At 36.7% G+C, this 21468-nt stretch overlaps 2 protein-coding genes across 9 annotated transcripts in view; one reads left to right on the top strand and one right to left on the bottom strand.

Annotated features, from left to right (window-relative positions):
- Positions 1 to 97: 97 nt before the first annotated feature.
- LOC139997841 (transcription initiation factor TFIID subunit 4) lies at positions 98 to 9436 on the top strand. Of its 3 annotated transcripts, none has more exons than XM_072021851.1 (10): positions 98 to 1880; positions 2052 to 2330; positions 3678 to 3794; positions 3907 to 4239; positions 4990 to 5145; positions 5641 to 5906; positions 5989 to 6155; positions 6246 to 6376; positions 6481 to 6663; positions 6740 to 9436. In XM_072021851.1, exons 1-10 carry the CDS (start codon positions 891 to 893, stop codon positions 7016 to 7018), a joined length of 2901 nt encoding a protein of 966 aa, XP_071877952.1. In that variant the 5' UTR covers positions 98 to 890; the 3' UTR covers positions 7019 to 9436. The 3 variants fall into 3 exon arrangements, with proteins under 3 accessions (XP_071877952.1, XP_071877953.1, XP_071877954.1); XM_072021852.1 differs by having other exon boundaries at positions 4993 to 5145; XM_072021853.1 differs by having other exon boundaries at positions 2052 to 2267.
- Positions 9437 to 12492: 3056 nt separating this feature from the next.
- Twz (BTB/POZ domain-containing protein twz) overlaps positions 12493 to 21468 on the bottom strand; it is a 40275-nt gene continuing 31299 nt past the window's right edge. For all 6 annotated transcript variants that reach the window (XM_072014183.1, XM_072014212.1, XM_072014203.1 and 3 more), the window contains exons 4-5: positions 15732 to 15937; positions 12493 to 14648 (exon numbers count right to left, since the gene is read on the bottom strand). In XM_072014183.1, coding sequence (XP_071870284.1) covers positions 14140 to 14648; positions 15732 to 15937 — 715 coding nt within the window. In that variant the 3' untranslated portion in view covers positions 12493 to 14139. The remainder of the gene's footprint in view (positions 14649 to 15731; positions 15938 to 21468) is intronic.

Here is a 21468-nt window from a genome sequence, read left to right on the forward strand (position 1 = left end):
CACTATTAATGCTGATATCCGTATAATTTTTTATGCAGATTATTACAAGTGTATTACAGAAAATAATAAATAAATAATAATACATACTGTGAGAACAAGGAATTGCGTAAAAAGATACAAAAGAAATAATCATATCAAGTTTTTTGTTTCAAATACTAATTTTTTGGAGGGATTTATTCTATAATTCATTACTACATTAAATAAATAATACAAGATAGATTGTACCGCCAAAAATTGAGATAGCAATTAAATTTTAATTCTTCATTGTCAGAGGGCGTTAGAATCGTCTTCAGCGTAAATCGTTAAGTCTTATTTACAATTTTGATGTGTTTTAATTGAGAAAGTTTGCGGAACGCGGGAAGGATACAGATGCTTATGAAATGATTGATTAGGGAACGCATATTGTTTAAGGCAACTGTTACTAACAGTAACAGCATCCTTAAAGGAAGTAAATGTACAGAGCTCTCAGGGATTGAACATTTTTATACATGTTTATAATTTTTCGATTTATATATCAATATAATGTTGTTAAAAATGCGAACCGTGTACGATTTTATAGTTTCGAAGATAGCCATTTTGGCGGGTGACGTGTTTGCATGTCGAGTATTGACAGCCATAACATAAATGATCGACGTTGTATGTAATATGGCGATAATTGCTTTTCCGATGTAGAAGAAGTAAAGAACATGATAATTCGTGACTGAGTTAAGAAAGGATTGATAGAATTTTTCATAATGGTGAGAAACAACGATGAATTTGAAATCGGTGGAAAGTAAACAGAAGAAAGGCCGCGTATAGTTTTCAGCTATGCTGGTGGGGGCAATGCACCATGGGAACAATTTGCGACAGGCGCATGCGTAGATCAGTTTACAGTTGGAGCTTGGAAGAAAATGGCGTCAGCTAAGTTTCTGGAGGAAGCTCTGAGCACGGACGTCGATGAATCTGCAGTAAACGCAATAGTAGGCTCCCTTGAAACACAATTAGTAACATCGACGCCAGCTGTTTCTGGTCATCAAGTAAGTTCTGCATCAGTTAGCCAGCAGAATCATCAAGTGAACAGTGGTATTTCCAACGGGGGCACCATCACCGCGATACAACCACAGAAACATGGGGTTTCAAACGGCGGCGGTGCTACTACAGTAAATAGTCTGATGAATCAAGAAGTTACGAAGCCTATTACCACAAGTACTCTTCACCCTGTAAATGTGGTTACCTCAAACACTGTGACGCCGCAGGTTACTACACAACAGCAGCAACAGCAGCAACAGCATACACAGTCAGCAGTCCCCCCTGCTGCTTATATCAATCAAGTTACTACAAATCAGGCGACCAGCAATCAAACGACAAATATACCAAGCCTTACCAAAACACATGAACCTGTCAAAATAATTTATCCTACCGTTGGTCAAGTAATAGCGACCACAGGAGTGGCTAATGCAAATAATAAACTTTCTTTTCCTGCACAAACTGTTGGACAATTGGCCAATGGTACTTTGGGAATAACTTCACAGGCAGTGTTACAGACACCATCAAATGTTGCTTCGAATGTTGGTTCTGTTAGTGAAACAGGCAGTCAAACAGTTGCTAATGTAAATAAGCCGACAGGTACAGCTTTGGTGATAAAGACTAGTGTAGCACCAAGTGGCATGGTTTCCGTTCCGATGTCTGTTCCTGTTTCTGTGGCTGGCAATGCAGTCAGCACAGCACTACAGGGTAAAGCTGGAGTTACATCTACGATAGTACCCAGCAATGTGCAAATTCTTAATGTTAATGCAATGCGTCCTGGCACACCCGTGACAGGACAACAAGCAGGCAAGCAAGTTGCACCTAGAGTAGTGATTGGTCCACACATGCTTGGAACAAGACCTGGAGCTTCAGGGGTAAGATATTTGTAGTTTATAAATCAATTTTGATTTTATTATTTTATTATCAAGAATAATGTGTGATATTGTATTGAAAAATATTTTTTTTATAAATTTTTGCTTCTATTATATATGCGTTAATGTCCTTATTGTTTTAATTGTTTTAAAATTAAAAAAAATTTTTTTTAGATAACATTGCAAACATTACATGGTCTTCAACCTGGAACTCAGGGTCATATACTATTAAAAACAGAAACTGGACAGTTTCAATTACTAAGGGTAGGGCCACCTCCAACAGCAGGTACACCTGGTGGTACTACAGTTACACCAAATAGTATAACAGGAAATGCAGTGGTTGCTGCACCATCTCCAGGCACTACCTATCGCTTAGCCTCAGTGCCGGCTGTAAGTAGGCTGAACACACAGTTCACTGGCCCACCACTCGCCACGTTAAGAAAATCTATTCAGGTGACGCACTCTTATACCTCTTACAAGACTCGATGTAGTGCAATAGTAGATTTTTAGTTTGTGCCATTAGTTGGAATGGTGTTATTGGTAAGGCTATGTATTATGTTTATATTCTTTCATTCTATCTTTGTGTTATTTCGATCATATGAAATTTTCTTTAAAATATAATTAGGTGTACAAATATCACTTTGATATATGCAAAAAAGAATTTATATCTACATATTATATTATTGATTTAAGGATTTATAAAAATATCCAATTGTCATAAAACAGAAGTTTTATGTAGTATACAGAAAATTTTATTTTCGTATTGGCTTATTTGCTGGGATGCCTCTTTACTGTAGACTTTCTACATTTTTTAAATATGCAATTATTTTATTAAATTCAATGCTGTTATCATGCGTATAGATATTGCATGTTATACTGGTTAAGGGTATCATAGAGTAATTCATTTTTAAAATTTTGGAAAGTAAAGAAATTTATATATTTATTGCAATTATTTTTAATAGAACAGTGATACTTTCTTTGTATTTATATAAATTTTTTATTTTCATTGAAACGGAATTTATATTTACACAACTTTAGAAATTATTTCCAAATCATAGTTATTCTTGTTTCTTCTTGTACTCATTTTCTGTTAGAATTTCATATATAAAAAATTATATTTTAATAAGTTGATGCTTAAAGTATTAGTTCCTTATAAAATATTTCTTCTGCAAACATGTACAGTACTTATGTATATACAATAAAATCAAGTATATTATGTACAGCTTAATAAAAAGCAATTAAAGAATAATATAGTAAAAGAAATTACGAGTCTGTACAAGGTACAAGTGCGTCTTTAATACATAATATCATTAAACTTATTGTATCAAATCACAATATATGTATCTATTGACATCTGATTTCTTGAAATAATAAAAATAATGGAGAAAATCATAAAAATGTAGTTTTGTGTTTGAGGAATCTGAAGTTCAGCATGCATATAGAGGACATATGTAGATTATAATTGTAGAAATAGAAAAAGGAAAATGTGATGCTACGAATATTTTTATAAACTTAAAAATAAAAGCATGTTCTATATATAAAATTATTATTCATATCATAAATTTGCTGTTTATATTTTATTTTTAGCAATGCTGCAAAATGCTTCTAAATATTTTTGAATGACATTGCAGTTTTGTAATTCATATAGAATTTTACAGAAGTTATAAATTCATAAATATCATTTAAAGAAAAATGTACATATTCGTTAATTTTTTAAACATAGAATTATCAAATGAAAGTTTATTTTCTTTGTTTAATTTTAAATATAGAAAATCTTATAGTATCTGTTTATTTGTACAGACTGTGGCTGCAACTATTACAACAGCAACTACAACTCCAGCAACAGTAACTGCTGCTGCTTCAAGTACTCCTACTCCACCTGTTACTACTGTTCAAACAGTTCATACATCTGCACCAGTATGTATTATATACAATTACTAAAAAGAAATGTGTATATTGGTTGTTAAATGCAACCAATAATTTTGCTTATAGTATACTAACTTGGTTATGGTGTCTTTTTTAATTTTAGCGTCAAGCTACAGATAATACCAAAGAAAAGTGCCGTAAATTTTTAGCAAACTTGTTAGAGTTGTCTAGTCGTGAACCTAAAGCGGTGGAACGAAATGTTCGGACTTTAATACAAGAGTTAATTGATACTAAAGTTGAACCTGAAGAGTTCTGTGATAGGCTTGAACGATTATTAAATGCATCACCACAACCATGTCTGATTGGATTTCTCAAGAAAAGTTTGCCACTTTTACGTCAATCTCTCGTTACAAAAGAATTGGTCATAGAGGGAATAAAACCCCCTCCAGCCAATGTTGTTTTTCCTGTAACATCTACCACTCCTGTAGTAACACAGGTAAAGTCTCGTATAAATTTACAAACAGTTCGTAGAAATTCTTCATGAATAAATACATAGTCTACATATAATGTTATTGTGTGTTTACATTTATATGTGTATATCAGTGCTGTATAAGTACTACTTGCGAACAAAGTGGATTCTTCCCATTCTCGTATATTGCCTCTTGCTTTTAGACTCAAATAAGAAAAGAAAAAAATCACATGTCAGACTTCTTCGTGTAAGATTCCTTCATGGACAGCACTGATCTATGTTGATATTTCAGAGTTTCAAGTCATATCACTGAGAGAGATTGTTGTCGAGATTTGTATAACATGTATATTTTTCAGTTTCTGGAAAAAATGGCGATAAAAAATGATTTTTAATATCTAAAGTTTTTTTATGGCAGGTTATTTATAAATTAAACTTGGAAAGTAGTTTTATGTTTAAAAATTTTGTTCAAATGTAAAAAAGAGATATTAAAATTTTATCAGACAAAGTTAAACTAAAAAGTAGAAGAAACCAAGGGGACTAAAAATCTGTAACTACCTCTCATCTCAGTTGAAATATAATTTATATGAAATACATAATAAATTTAGTATCTATCAATAGATTAGTGTATTTTTATGTACAGTGTATTAATGAATTTGTTATTGAAACTAATTGATAGTAATTCTTAATTTGGTTATACTAATTAATACTATAATAATAGTAATTATATATATAATAATACTAATAATACTAATTAATATATTTTATAATATAATGTAGCAGAATCAGCTTCGACCAACTCTTGCTGTGACAGCTACAACAATTCCTCTAACAGCAGTTACTCCAACTACACAAGTAAGAGTAATGACTCCATTACCTGCATTACCTGCTACAACTACAGTCCCACGACCTGCTCAGCCAGTTCAACAAAGGCTGGTGAGATATAAAAAGATGTTTAATTTTGTTAAATTAGAATATATTATTTGAATTGTAAATATATTGCTGTATATATAAGCTATGTAATTTAATTTCGATAATAGAAACAAATTAATGCTCTGATTCTTGGTTGTTAATGATTGGTGTACTATTGCTTACGATTATACATTTTTATAAAATATCTTTTTATTTGTTGTCTTTTCTTAGACTTATGTAAATGACCGGTTGGATATCATTACACAGTTAGAGGACGACGAAAAAATAGATTCTAAAATAAATATATATTCAAAATTATATTATATAAATATAAACCATATATATATATATTCAAAACAAGAAATATAAAAATTATATTTTCATGTATTTGTATCCAAATGTCGTCCGCTATTTGTGTAGGTACGATCTGAAAAATTCAACTGGTCATTTATATGTTAAAATTAGATTATATTCTTCAATATTAGATTGAAGTAAATGATAAAGTACTTATTGTTTTAGATACGACCTGTCACAACAGCAGTTCGTAATGCTGCTGCACCATATACTGTGAAATCAACGGCGGCGATAACTGGGATTCGACCTACTGTGCCTACAGTTCAAAAACCACCTATTACCACAACTGTTGTTAAAACAGTTCCAACCATAGCGCAAGGCAAAACAGTCAACACAGCCACTACTGTTAATAAAGCCATAGTGCCTTCTTTTGTTCCAAAGCCAGTTACTAAAGAAAAAGAAAAAAAGACATTTTCGTCTGCAGGATACACGTAAGCAACGATTTTTCATTGTTTGTCATATTGTTTTGTAATGTTTATTCATTATATGTGTACGCTTATTTTGCTTAAATAGGGGAGATGACGATATCAATGATGTCGCAGCTATGGGTGGTGTTAATCTCGCTGAAGAATCGCAAAGGATTCTTGGTTCTACAGAATTTGTTGGAACACAAATCAGATCCTGTAAAGATGAAGTATTCTTACATATGACACCATTACAGCAAAGAATAAAACAAATCGGTAGTTACCTCTGTCAACTGTTTGATGTGAATACGTGACATAGTATATATAAGATATGTGACATAGATATGATATAAACTTATTTTTTAGTTTCCAATTATGGATTAGAAGAACCTAATCAAGAAGTTGCGGCGTTAATATCTCACGCTGCACAAGAAAGGTTAAAAAATTTAGTAGAAAAATTAGCAGTGATAGCAGAACATAGAGCCGATTTGATAAAGGTGAAGTTTACAGATTATAATAAATTGAATGAGGATTCAATTTTATATCATAATTGTTGATAAAATTGAGTATTTCTAGCATAAATAATGTGTAATGGTTACAGGTGGACCCACGTTACGAAGTAACACAGGATGTTAGGGCACAATTAAAATTTTTAGAAGATTTGGATAAAGTGGAACGTAGAAGACACGAAGAACAAGAGAGAGAAATACTTTTACGTGCGGCAAAAAGTCGTGCAAAAACTGAAGATCCAGAACAAGCCAAGTTAAAAGCAAAAGCTAAAGAGGTACTTTTACAAATATATAAATTTAGAAAAAAATATAGCGTAAGAAGAATTTATTATCATCTGAAATTTCATGTAGATGCAACGTGCGGAAATGGAGGAATTAAGGCAAAGGGAAGCAAACTTGACAGCTTTGAGAGCAATTGGTCCGCGTAAAAAGCCTAGACTTGACATAGGGGTGTCTGTCAATAGTCCTGGTAGTAATTCTGGTTTGAACGCTTCAGCGACTGGGATTAATAGACAAATGCCAATGAAACCACGTTTAAAGAAAGTGAATTTCAGAGACTTATTGTTCCTTCTTGAACAAGAAAAAGAAACGTGTAGGAGCACAATGCTATATAAATCATACTTGAAGTGATGTTCTATAAAGGGCAGGAACTTAAGTGACCCGCCCGATATCTGGCGCTCTATCTACATGGTCTTGTGTGAGCTGGCCTCAATGGACCTTGACGAATCATGTGACGTTAGTGTGCGTTGCATTGTACAGTGTTTCATAAGTTACATACAATGAAATTCATTACGAATCACGTCGGGATTCCATATACATCCAAGATAAGATTATTTCTACCGTGTCGATAGGCTTCCCTATTTGTAAATGACTGAAGATTTTTTAAATGTAATATAATAGATTGTTCTTTATTTTTCAACACAAAATTGCATCATTGGGAAGAGCAATGTGTATGAGCACATGCCTGATGATCAGTCTTGGATAGTCTCTTTATGGGAAGGATGTTGTGTGGCCATATATAAGTGTTGTTATATGGTGAATCGAATGAATGTGTGTATATTGTCATCTATGTATATGCCTACTACATTGTAACACTTGACCTATACTTTTGGACACTGTAGCAACAGTATGAAGAGTGCGTGTTTTGTTAATATAATAAATCGTATTTTTGCAAACTGTAATGTAATAATATACTGTGAGCACACTGTCCAAAAAGTATGGAATAATTTGTACAATACCTTACATATAAAATACTAAATAGTGATAATTTCAATGTTGGTACAACAGAATATAGCTACTCTCCATAATAAGATGGAATTGTTATCAGTATATTATGTTGTAATCTACATTTTCAGTGTTTATAAAAGAATTAGCTGTTACGTTTTTTATTAAAGAAATATTTACAAAAATAAGAATTACCGATATTTCTTCGATTGATGTTAATTTAATCATTTATATTTCCTCTTCGGAATTAGTGCAGTTTTTGCTAATCTTCAGAGAAAAATATGCTTTATATAATCGATTGAAAAAAAAAGCGTGTACCTGATTTATAATGTAAAAAAATTTGCTGCAGATGTACGTGTGCCTATTATCGAACAGAATATTTAGAAAGATATCAATCTTTCCTAACTTGCTCATCACATGAGCGTCTTACACTACACGTGCCCGAAATAGATTCTTGTGCAACATTAAAAAAATATAAAAAAAAAAGAAATTACTGTATATGTCTCATATGCAGAACCATCGGTACATATATGTATACATATACGCATGTATTATTCATTACGTACAGATTTGCTTTTAAGAATAATATCAGTTTAGATTTTCCATGATAACCTTCGTTGTAAAAAGGTTCTTGATCTTGAATGATTTATGTTTATTTTTGCAGATTTACGTACGAAACATAGATTGAATTCTTGTCTTAAATATAAACATAAATAGTATACACTGACGCCGATATCAGAAATCATCGATTTTTATAAGCTGTAATATAAATTTGATATAAGTTTGTTGAGGCAATAATAGAAGTTTTTCTATTGTACTGCTGTAGTTTGGAGTTACAGAATGATACAATACGAGGTATACTATTTATTTTTTTTAGCAAAATCGCGTGAGATGGTTATTTCAGGTTATCCGAGTACAAACAGGAATTATAATAAAAAGAAGTCTAAAGTATCCTGATAATCTGGATTAACTGTCAACTGCTCGATGATTTTCGTGCTTCCACATTTTTTGGAATGCACGATAACACTTCCTGATAGGCATTCGAAAAGAATGAAAAGTAAAATATATTGCAAAGGCACGTACACCTGTGAGTCTTCTAGTGTAAATAACGGGAAAATAAAAGCGAGTCTAACGTAACATTTCAGTTACAATTAGGTGAACATAATGCTTCAACGGTTCAATATCGATTTAAAATATAATACGCGCACAAGACTGATGAATTGCGTAAAAGATGTTAAGTTAAATTGAACTATTAACTTTGACTATCCATAGCGCTGATTAATTATGAAGTGGATCAGTACAAAAGGAGAAAGAAAAAGAAAAGGGGAAGAAATTATTTAAAGTGTAATAGGTGCAAGGATATATGATTGCAATATTGATCTCAGCTACATAATTCTATTTGTTATTGCGTGCACCAAGAAATGATTGCCTTTTTATATATAAATATATATAATAATAATTGATATAAGTTTTTCATTGCGAGAGCGAGCGAGCGAGCGAGCGAGCGAGCGAGAGAAAGAGAGAGGGGGAGAGGGAGAGAGAGAGAGAGAGAGAGAGAGGGCTTATAATTAAAAAAAAGAAAAAAAAACAAAACAGATCGTTGAAGCAACATTATTCGAGTAATAACATGTAAATAATTCGTTTTTTAGTAGCTATATACTTTTATCGGAAAAGGCGCACATACAATTACTTGTACCATACATTTTGCCGCGCACTTCACAGTGTAAGAAATTTTTACTTAGCTGCGTGTTCCTCTTTAGAATGGTTGCATCATTTTTTACGAGCTCGATGAAAAAAAAACGCAAATTTCCGAAGTTAGTTATATTACAACGTTCTCCTAACTGCCACTAGGTGGAATTATTAATATAAATATATAAATAGAGGAATGTAAAGAAACAAAAAAAAAAAAAAAACTGAAGGTACATAGCAGTTTTGGTACAGTATGATATTTTTACAAATTGTAATTGGATAAACCGTAATCGAGAGATAATAAAACACAAGAATAAGTTTCACCAAAGAATAGCCCGAATTTTTTATTCTTAGGCTTCTAATTGTTTCTTTTTTTTCATGTAAAAAAGGAAAATGATCTTTATGCAGGGTACATTGAGTTTTTTCGAAGAGGAATAACATTCTGTTCTTCCTTGTTATAATTCGGTTTGTAAATATAGCTTCCGCGAAATTATAAAGTTCATACAGTTTCGGGCTGTTAATGTATTTAAAACAGTAAACGATTAAGATATTGGAAGTATAATTGAGTAAATATCATTTTTATTGTACCATTTTTGTCTTAATATATTCGTTTGTATTTATGATAAATTTTTTTGATGGATGTATTTATATAGTAAATAATGTTTTTTTTTTTTTTAAGTTCAATTAAACATTCCATCAGCAAAATTTCAGTAACGATTGAATGATTTATGTATGATTTTTATCTTTTTTTTGTGAAATAAAATATATGTGGCAGAAAATCAGTTGTTATTATTTCGGGACTATTATTTCAGGCAATGTTCGGTACAAGATTCCATTTAAAGAAACTGCCAAATGGTCAACCATTTGCACATTCGCTTCGTGTCTTTGATGTTGTCGCGACCATAATTTCTTCTTTGTGACTAACCGCAATTCCATGAAATATATATGTCGGGTTTGAGTTGTTGGGACGTTGGTTTGGGGCGTGTAAAGAATCGATGCCTGGTTCACTCATCGTCGTTTGTTGTCACAAATACAAGATCAACTACTGGACTCACAATCGAACGATAACGACAATGATCGTGGGGTCGGTATAGCGAATCCACGGTCCACGGGATAACTGATCTACTTCGCTTCAAGATCTCACTCGCACTTCACTTACTCCTCGTGATACCTGCCACTCGATGTACTACTCACACACTAGGTCTCTGGCTGGTAAAGCTCCAAGCAAGAGAATCACCCCTCGCTGTCGAGCACAGATACATATGGTGCCCTCACGGCACCAGGGCATCGGGTTATTTGGAGACAATCTCATAACGGGCGACAGGTATACGGGCTGTTAGAACAAAGGCTACATGCCAATTGTGTACGATGCGTCACCCTTTGGTGACCATCCGTATGTCGTTAACTACGGGATTGTTATTTAAGTACATAAAATTTGCACTAATCACACAATAAGATATTAAAAAGTAAAGAAATACCCTTACAGGAAGTAACTGAGTAAAATGTAAAAAAACAGAAGGAAATATATCGAAGTAGTTTGGGATGACAGATTCAAAATATATCATGATTTCATGGAATTGCGGTTATCGTGGTTAGCGGAGGATTGATATCGTGAAAAATATCGCTCGTTCAGCCTTCATGCAGACAATGGGTAGCGTTGCGTCCCGGCGTATTCTCGAATTTCAAGCCCGTCTTCCATGTTGACGCCAAAGGCTACTTCGTCTCGTGTCGTGTATTGAAGGACCTGGGACTGAGGCGGCCCCGAGGCGATTCAGAAATGGAATATAATCAAGCCGTTGCTCGACAGAGACGGAGAACGTTGGGGCGGGTGGTAAAATGTGCAATAGGTAGCATGAAGAGGAGAGGTAAGAGAGATAGAGAGAGCGAGAGAGCGGGAGAGAGAGAGAGAAAGGCAGAAGAACGGAAGAAAGGTGGACAATCGAGGGACAGAGAAAGAGTAGTGGTGGTTACAAAGATATAGAAGAAACTGCGGAAAGGGACGAAAAAAAGTGGAGTTTTGGGGAAAAAGAGGAACAGGATTATAGAAAGGACAAAAGAGGAACGTAGAAAAACGAAGGGGAAAATACAGAGCAGAGAAAAGGGTAGGAGTTGTAGAAAAAAGAGGGGATTGTAAAGAAAATGACGGAAACAATAAGGTAGGACAGATGAAAAGATAAAGGAAGAAGGAAAACAGAACTGCGAACAGAAAGAGATAGGATGAGAGAGAGTTGGGTGAGAGGGTCGAAGCAGAGCGTTGGGCTCTCTACTCGGCAGGTTCGAGGGATGACAGCCCGCGGCCTATACTACCCCCAGGCATCGCGGATATTGAGTTCACGGTAACCATGGAAACGGGGCCTGAGGCAATGACGTTTGTACGCTTTATCCCTTATTCCCGCGGTTACGTGATCAACGCTGTTCCGAGCTCTTTTGCTCTCTCCTGCTTCTCCGCCTCCGTTTCTTCTTCCTCTTGTTCTTTCTCCATGCGCTGCCCCCTTTTTCTCTTTGTCTAGCGCTACGAGGGATCTATTGTTAGGTGGATTTATAAATCTGGTTATTACCATTGTCTCTGTTCTTCGCTAGTTATCAGGGAAGGTTTTCTTTTAGATCGTTGGAAAGCTGGATGGTTCGCAAAATGATATGGCCAGTCGCCGTGTCTAAAACGAATAATAACGCGAACCGGCGATGCAATAATTTTTTACTGCTACCTTCTTTTTTTGTTTTTTATTGTCCGCGGCGTTCAAAAGTCATCGCATCGATTGAAAGTCATCAGAGCGAAAGGTCAGCGCGTGGGACGCTCGAGTTGCTCACAATCAGGTGGAAAAGTCGAAAGCAGATATCGCGTAACCAGTTTAGAGCCTATCGAATTTTTATACTGGGACGTTACGAAAACTGAATTGCCCGACTAATGGTTTTATCCCGCCTGGTTGCTCCGTCAGATTTTATTTTTCCTCTCGAGAACTGACCGAACCCAGCGATCCTCCTCGCCGCTGTTACGATTTTTCTCTCTCGTATCGCGAGGATAGATCGATATATCTCTCAAACAAGCAGACATTTAAATAACATCCAGCTTTGCTCGTAATCGTTTCGTTAGTGAATTTAAAAATTTAATGCATCGATTGGTGAAAGGAACGGTGATTCGGGTGACGAGTTATTCGCGACTCGCGCGAAATAAACGACCATCGTTTTCACGGTTTCAAGTAATAAACATTTTATTAAATCAATCGAAACGATAGTTATCGTAGCAAGTGTCTTATCGAAGATTAGAAACTATTCTCCTTCTTTCAACGCGTTAATGATCGGGACAGTCGGTGAAGCGGATCAGAACTCGCGAGACTTTAGCGAAGCTTCGAATTAAAAGAAACGATACGAAGAACTTGCTTTCTTTTCTTTTTTCCTTTTGTTAATTTTATTCGTTCGTCTCTCTCGTGGTAGAAGGTCGCTTCTGTCTAATTTATTTAATTAGAAACACAGCTTGAGTCGATGAGATCAACGCGAATTATTTCGTTGTCGAATGTTCCGCATCTAGATGTCGGCAGTTTTTATATATATATTTATATATCGATATAGATACACGTTTATTCGCGGTATTTACATTAATTAATATGGCATTTAAATACATATAGGTACACCTTATTAAATAAGAGCAAAGTAAGAAGCGGCACACCCGACGTACTTATATGCATAAGTGGGTCACGAGCGTGCGTGATGATACCGTTCGACGATACATAACCGCGAAGATTATATTTCTTAGCCCGATTTTCTTAAAGAATTGAAACAATTTTAACGGTAATTCTTATAATTATAAATTACACGCCGCACCAGTCGTAATTTCATTAACGTTATGCACAATCGAACATCTGTAACGTAAAAACGCGTAGTAACTCAAGGCACTGGATTCATTAAACGTTCGGAATTATCGAATAAAATTCAGCGTAAATGAACTTCGATTTTATTCCAAATGATTTCCAAGAATACAACGACTGTTCTTATTTGACTTCCCTCATGTAATTAAACTAAATTTAAACATCGATTTCACCAGTTCGATACAAAAGTGTAAATACTCGTTACATTTATCATTCATTATCGTAACTGTAGTTGGAAATCTGGACAAAAATCGAAACCTTCTATCAAGAATATACATACCCTGCAAAACCTAATTATACCTATATAATTGTCTCTTTCTATCCAGATAATAGATTTTTCAACGCTATGATTAGAACCACAGCAGTGGTACATATAATTAAACACCTATCAACGAAAGGAATCCCCGAAACTCGATATATATCACAGAATACAAGAATCGTAAAAGGAAATGAAATTTACGATTACATGGCTGCTTATCCAATTGTCAGAGTCAAGATCGGTCGATTTAACTCATTAAGGACCAAGCGATAATAGTTTATCATAATATCACAAATACTTACGTTTCTTTAAATTTTATAAAATCGTAGAATCTAAGTGCAAAATCTGATGACGAAAAAAGTAACATACTAAACGAATTCGATAAATGTTGCGTTAACTCAACGTTGGTCCTTAATAAGGATAAAAGAATGAATTAAAATTCGTCGATCCAAAGAACATGGGGAATCGCTATATTACAAGAAAGTACAAATTGTTTCATCACCGACGGTCATCGTATTCCCTCGTACAGTTACGATATCTTATCTTCGCGCAACAGCTCGGACACGAAGGTGCTCCGTCCGCCAGAACAATCGGATCATCATCGTTCGTGACGCAGTCTTGAAGAGTTCTCCTGGACAGTTTCACTCGGGATCGTGGTCGCGTTGAAGGCAACGAACCGTCCTCGAGCTAGTCTTCCGCTGATGAGCGGTGTTCCGTCAAGTGTTGATAGCCTGTCGAACGAATAGGTACTCCGAGAATTGTTGTCCTTCCACGCCGCCACCATTGCTGGCTACCACGCGGAATCCCGCGTTCAAAAGCCTGGTGATGGCCTGCACGGAGTTCAGTTTGCAGTAACCATTCAATGGAAACCGGATAACGTGACGAGCGTCCTGTTGGTGCCAAGCAACGCCAGATCGAGCGTCGATTACCGCCTGGGTCGTTTCCGGAAACACCTCGTCCAGCAACGCGCGACCGCCAGACAGCATAACTCGTTCTCCCAGATCTGGGCTGACGTGAAGGGCGACGCACTCGAAGTTACAATTCCCTTCGTTGGCGCGGATTTTGTCAGAGTCTCGGTTACACGGTAGCGTTGTGCATCCTGTGCCACGGTTGCCTAATTGATTGGTTGGCGGTGGACTCGGGGACGAAGAAGACATCGTGGTGGTCGTCGTGGAACCGTTTTTTATACGCTCTTTTTTCATTTGCTCCAGCTGCCTGCACATAGCTGGAAAAACAATGTAGAGATGAGTTCATTCGGAATTTGGAAGATGAGTGGATAGATATTTAAAGCGACGTGTCGTGAATACGATTTATTATTTTGGTAGATTGTCTTTTAACTCCTTTCTTCGGCTATAGATAATTTTTTCTTTTATCAATTATTGCTAGACAGACTGTAGATATTTATGCGAATTCAGATTTTTACGAACATAATTGAAAAATAGGATACAGACAAAGAATCTTTTTCATCTATTAGATGTAATAATAGGTAATATGTTATATATTTTTGCGTATTGCATTTTTAAATTTCTCATAAATACATAAAAAATCCCCAGTCTATCAATAATAGAAACACGTTTCATTTGATTTTCGAGGAAGAAATAATGTAATAAAGATCGAGACAAGTTTTACCGGAAACAAACACGCTCGTTATTTAACTACTTGATAATACGTTAAAGTACAATGTTGAATGTTGTAGGATTGGGGAAGAATCTTCGGAAAAGATATTGTCTCCTTTCTGTTTACCTCGGTATCGAATTCTCGAATATTGATTAATATATTACTGCGCTTCTGTTTACCTTTTTCTCGATCGCACGCACTGGAGACAAGGAGACGTGATCGTGATCGAACGATACCGTGAGCCGTTGGGATTTCACGAGTCCCGTGTGCTTTTGCCGTGGCTTTCGTTCATCAAGATATTACCCGTTTTAATGCATTATAATGCGATCTTTTAACGCTGCTGGTATTAGCGGTTAATGGCAGGAAAAATGATCTGAGAAGAGATTCTGCAATGCAGATAACATGATTTATCGTTGGTGAACCATGATCTCTCGTTCCCCTTTTCTCCTTCTTACAGAAGCCAAAGGAAGTTGTCCGTCCAAACCGCAAAGATTTTTATACGAGATTAAGTAATACCGGCTCTCTCGTCAATTTCAATACTTTCTTCTTGTTCGTATTTAACGGTACGCCTCTCCGTTGAGTAATTGACCGTTGAAAGGACCGTTTGAAAAGAATTAATCGCATGGAAATTAAAGGACTACGTATCACAGGACTACGACGATCAAAGATAAGACGAGAGAGTTTCTCTTACGCGCAATATCGAAGTATCGTGCTTCTTCTAAAAGTAGATCCAGATCGGCGAAATTGTCTGGTATTAGTAGACGGGAGTTTCTCATGAAATTTAGGATATGTCTGAACATGCCGCCATCCCTGTCGATGAAGTAATGTTGCTTCAGGGAGTCCAGTACGATGGGGATGCTGCCGTTGAATAATTTTGCTAGTCTTGATTCGGGATACCTGAAAGATACACGTTAGAAAAATATTTATTTTACTTTTAAAGTATCTTTCTTAGATAATCTACGGTTAACGTGCTTAAGATAACTTTTTCTTATATTAACTCTTTAAGCGATGAATATCTTCTACAGATGACATACGATGTATTATGTGTCATAATTAATGACTATTGCTGCAAGAACGTTTCACAAATACTTTGTTATTTATGTAAAAGGACGTGAAACAGATGAAATGTATCTTTTTTATTTCAAGCATATCAATGGTCTATAACAGTGAGATTTTGCCGAATACATACATTATCGATCAAAAATTTACAGTCATTTGTCGAATTGTATATATCTAGATACATATCGTATTTCATACTAATTTGTATTTTTAATTTAGAATCAATATCTGTCCAACTGTGCCTAGGCGTACCGAACCACACGCTAGAATTAATACTGTGAACATCAGTAATAGCACTTTCCTTTACTTCAATAGATTTTTCACTAAAGAATTTTTTAAAGGAAGAAAATTCGCAATTGATATTCTAAAAGCTCTTGGATCCTATTGCATTGACGTCTTTAACCATTATATGTATCCGTCCATAATTTATTAATCTAATGATACTCTATTAAAAAGTTTGTACATTCGATATTTTGTTTCATCCTGTAACTTAACTCTTTGGGGTACAGAATTTTAATACAAAAAAAGACTCTAATTGCACAGACATTTTATTTAAAATTACGACCACTCTGGATGAGTTATGAACACGTACCGGCTGAATTAATACATGTTCTTTCCTGTGCACCTATTAAACGAGTGTTATTCATATCTGTGACAAAACGAAATCGGTTAACCGCTGTAAACCGCTGTGCTTTGAATTATCTTAATATTTCAAAGTAGGATGAAAAACATCCTACTGTGCATGTACGTCATAAGTACTGGAAAAAGATAGGCTGCTTTTTATACTACTATGGCCTAAAGAATTGAAAGTTAAATGTAAAGACATAAATTCGTTCGACACCCACGTGAGTGGTCTGGATTCAAAAATCTGTTTGCTAAGTTGCCATGTTCCTTAATTTCTCGAATAAAACGATGTCGTTTGTAAGCTTGTTACACGCTTGCGGTATTTTGTTTTGTTCGTTTTTAAATCTCGCTGATCGACTGACTCGATAAATCCTCGAGCAATTTTACCGAAGGGGGTACGCTGCCGTTCGTACTCGGCGACATATAAATTATACTTTCGCATTGAAGAGGTCTCGTCGAGGCGAGGCAGGTGCCGATATTCCGGTCACCTGCCAAAATCGCTCCGAGTTATGTCGGTAGCGTTGCGACCAAGAGAGCCGCAGCTGTTCCGGGCTAACAATTTTTTTAACCGAGTCACCTCCCTTGGTTCGCTTTAATTGACGATCACCGACGCAGCCGGATCGATTAACGTCACCTCGTAAATGCACATTTTGTCATATATGCGGCTCGAATGTGCCGCTAACTAAAGGGTATCTGCGCGTTCGGTTATTATTTTATTGGATTAATGAAAACCTAATGGAAATTTTTGAAAGAAACGGCTCGTCGTTTATGCGAATGAAAAGCGGTGGTTTCAGTAAAAAGACTACGTCGAAATTGTCATTGTCGAGTCGGTCGTAAACTCGGATGCAACAGCGAGGCGTCTCTTTAACCCTGAAACACGATTCTGGGTACATCTTCCGCCATAACATTTACCATAAGCTTTGACCCGAATATCCGTATACCGATAAACGGCCAACACCTGCAACATTCTGCCAGAATTTGCATGTTACGAGTACTACGAAAATTTGTTCGATTGTTAAAAGAAAGTTCAATATCGACGAGAATCGATAAAATTTACTCGAATCATCCGATCGACGCAATGAAGTCACAAAATAAAGCGGAGATACGATCGAAATTGGCGCGACTATTAAAATATTTTTCGGGGGGTTGCTTATTACGCGCGCGATTTCGATCGCTTAATCCCGTAGCAACCGGATCGATTATCAGCATCGCTCGGCTTCGAGTTTCATCTCTTTATTGCGGCTACTATGCCGGAGGTGAACAGACGTACAACCGCTATCATTTTCGTGAAAGCTGCTGGAACGAATGCCTTCTGGATCGGCCAGGATGGAGAAAGGTCGGACGCGGGATGAATCGGGATAACGGGATAACGTGGCTGGGTACGAACGGTTCGTTAAAAGAAAATAAAACGCGAACAAGGAAGAGAGATTAAGGAAATGAGTTCTGGTGATCTAGAGGCGTGACGATAACAGGAACACGCCGATGTATGTATATCGAAGAGGCATACGGATGCGGATGCGGATGCGGATGCGATAGCTGCGGTCCAACCGTGCCACCTTTTGCAACTCAGATTTAGAAAGTGCCTGGTGACATTTTCCAACGCGTTGCATCGAGTGTCTGGGAATTTTATCCCAGTCAAATGATATAATAGTCAACTAGTATATTTTACAGCTGCGATGTATCGTTCACGAGAAAGTTTGTTGTTAGATTACTCGTGTTAATTGGCATGGTAACATTTTGTTTTCTTAGTAACTCGATTGAATTTGTTCGCGTGAACAATAATTCTTATGTGAGGAAATTTGAAGTACAGTTAATTCATATATATAATAGTACAATAGTACGTAAGTATATAAATAACGCGGCTAATTAAAAAGAAGCAGCTACTGTTCGATTTGAAAAAATAAAAGTCATCTTGAAAGTTGAAAGATACATGCACCTAGAAGAAACTGCTGTTCATCGTAAGTTTTCTCATTCGAAACAGATTGATCGTGGACTTATTCGTTTATTGAAGAAATTCACTCGAAGAAATGACTTGACCGTTTACGAAACTTTGTAAATTTATTACCTACTTTCAGAAAACTTACATTTATGAACCAGAAAACTTATTCGAGATCGAGAAATTACCATTAGAATAGACTTGTCGTGTTCCTCTCGCGTGCTTTTCAAATATATCTAATAATTAATTTCACAGTTTCTCGTGAAAATCAATCAAATTAACCGAAGACAATTTGCGCTAATTAATCAAAGGCAACAAACCTTCAGCCATGCATTACGAAGAAGCCAGTCAATTTTAAATAACCCTGCGGTCCTCAGCTTTCTCAACTTTCGAATTTGTTTTAACCCCCACGCGTGATCGTGTCATCCGGTATCGAGAGAAGCATCGATGCGCTTTTCAATAGCAGAGGCGGTACGTTCTGCGTGCGCGGCCGAAGGTCGTCGTAATTTAGCATATAATAGACGAGTGCCCTGGAAAAAGGACGAGAGAGGGACACAGGAGGAAGAAGAGCGCGCTAAAGACGAAGGCCGCCGGGAGAACGAGCACGTTGAGCGAGATGAAGGAAAGAGAGGAGAAAGGTGGAAAGAGAGAGGGAGATAGAGATAGAAAGGGAACAAGAGCTGGAGAGCTCGGTTCTTCGTGTACCTCGATGGTGCGTTATGGCACAACGAGGGGGAAATACCGACGTAGGTATCCGGTGCCCCCTCAGGCCGGTTCCCATACCTTCCACGGCGATAACATATAATAACGACGGCCTGGTGGAGGCCCGTGGGCGATCTGACTTCAGCGGGGAAGAGAGAAAGAGAAAATACCGCGGGGTAGGTACGACGATAGCGTCGTATAGACGTGTATACGGGCCGAGAGACGATCCTCCGTCTCTTTTACTCTGCCTCGCTCTGTCTCGTTCTTTTCGACGGCACCGCGAAAGTCGAGACCGAAGGATGAGAAGGTTGCTCGCCCGAGAAAATGAAAATTCTGTGAATCCTGGGTCGGAAATTCTCCGTTTCAAAAAGAAAAACATTATCGAATATTAGTTGCTCGTTGCCGCGTCACGAGTTTTATAGCGAACGTCTATCGTTCGTCAAAGAGGTAGAACCGAATGCAGCGTTTATTTACGTTCCGACTGCTGGTCGTAATCAGGTTGTAACGTAAGGGAGGCTATGTACTAGAAATTCTGCTGTGGCAGAATTGTTGCTTTTAGATTATTTCTTTAGAAACTGTAAGGTGTCCAACTTAGGTCTTTCGAGTTTGGCGCGATTTCCGTATATTTTGAATATATAACAAACTCTGCAAAAGTTCACTGAAATATTGTCGAGTATGCCATTTAAGGACATATAAGGTTCGGATGGTCGAGAAAGTTAAAGGACCTTCTTATTTGCGATGAAGTTTTACGATATACGTAGCGATCAAAATCGGTACTCTATCGGGGTCACGAGAGACAGCAGCGTCTGTCGTTATCACGAACCAAGGTAAAATCCAATTATGATTCAAACTTCTACTAAACTTTGCTTTGATGGAAAACAAAGATTCTTCTGTGCATCGTATGATATAAAACACAGGATCGTTTCATAGACGAGAGTTCCTTCGTTTCTTTATTAAAATGTACAATGGACGATGCTGACGTAGCGAAAAGGAGGCCAGGCTGAAAGATGAACAAGATGACGAAGAAGAGAAGAAGAAACGAAGGTGAAGCTGATGGTGGTGGATAGGAGAGGCGAGGTTGGTGTTGAGAGGTGAAAAAAGCGAGAAAGTACGGACGAGGAACAAAAGGGGAAAGAAGGGCAGGATGTATGTGCCAGAAGGCCAAGAGCGCGTTGTTCGTGGGGATCCTGGCTTGGAAAGGGTGGGTGTGCGGGGGAGGAAACGGTACCAGGGGCGGAGGACGAGCGCCGTGATTACCTGGGGCGATTTCTTGGGCCCACCGACCGGCCGAGGTCCGATCCCGGGTCAGATCCGCTCGCTATGGGAAAACGCTAAACGATCGGCTCACATCACTCAGATTCCTGCTCTGCTTTTGGTATACACACACAGCTATAACCTTCTTATGTGCGTGTGTACGACGTGAACAACCGTGACTGACTTTATACCAGCGTGATTATGTAGATGCGTGAATACGCTGCTCAAATCGTGGCCCCTGAAGCTGTCTTGATCTACCTTTTCTTGATTACTTTCGCTGTGATATTCTGCTTGCGTCTGCGTGAATGTTTGTATAGCTGGAGCTACCGCTTTTGGCGTTCGTTTGATATTTTATGGTAAATTGCGAAGGAAAAAGGGATCTAATTTTAGGGGTTTGTAGTTGTTAGCTAAAACGACAGATATGTAAAGGATATTTAATCAATGTAAATCGCAAAAACAACACATTCGATGTAAAATCTGTCTCCATAAGTGAGTAGTACTACTACTATTACTATTACTATTACTACTACTATGTATGATTGAGTATTTTTCATTCCTCTCAATGAATACTGCAAGCCTCAAATCTTTTTTTACAACAAATATTAAGTATCTGACTTTATAACAAGTTTGGAGTGTAAAATATTTATAAATAGAACAACAAAATCTATTAGTGTCCAAAATTTCAAGCGAACCAACGATCCGAAGATTCTACAATCTCTTTATTACAATTTTCTTCATCTAATCAAAATCTAAAGCCTTCTACATACATCTCTTTTTTAATTCTTTTTTTACCATCTATTTTATTTTTATTTTTTTTTTACCATCTACAAACGTTCTTTGTAATACTAGCACG

This window comes from Bombus fervidus, chromosome 2 (assembly GCF_041682495.2).
Source record: "Bombus fervidus isolate BK054 chromosome 2, iyBomFerv1, whole genome shotgun sequence".
Taxonomy (NCBI): domain Eukaryota; kingdom Metazoa; phylum Arthropoda; class Insecta; order Hymenoptera; family Apidae; genus Bombus; species Bombus fervidus.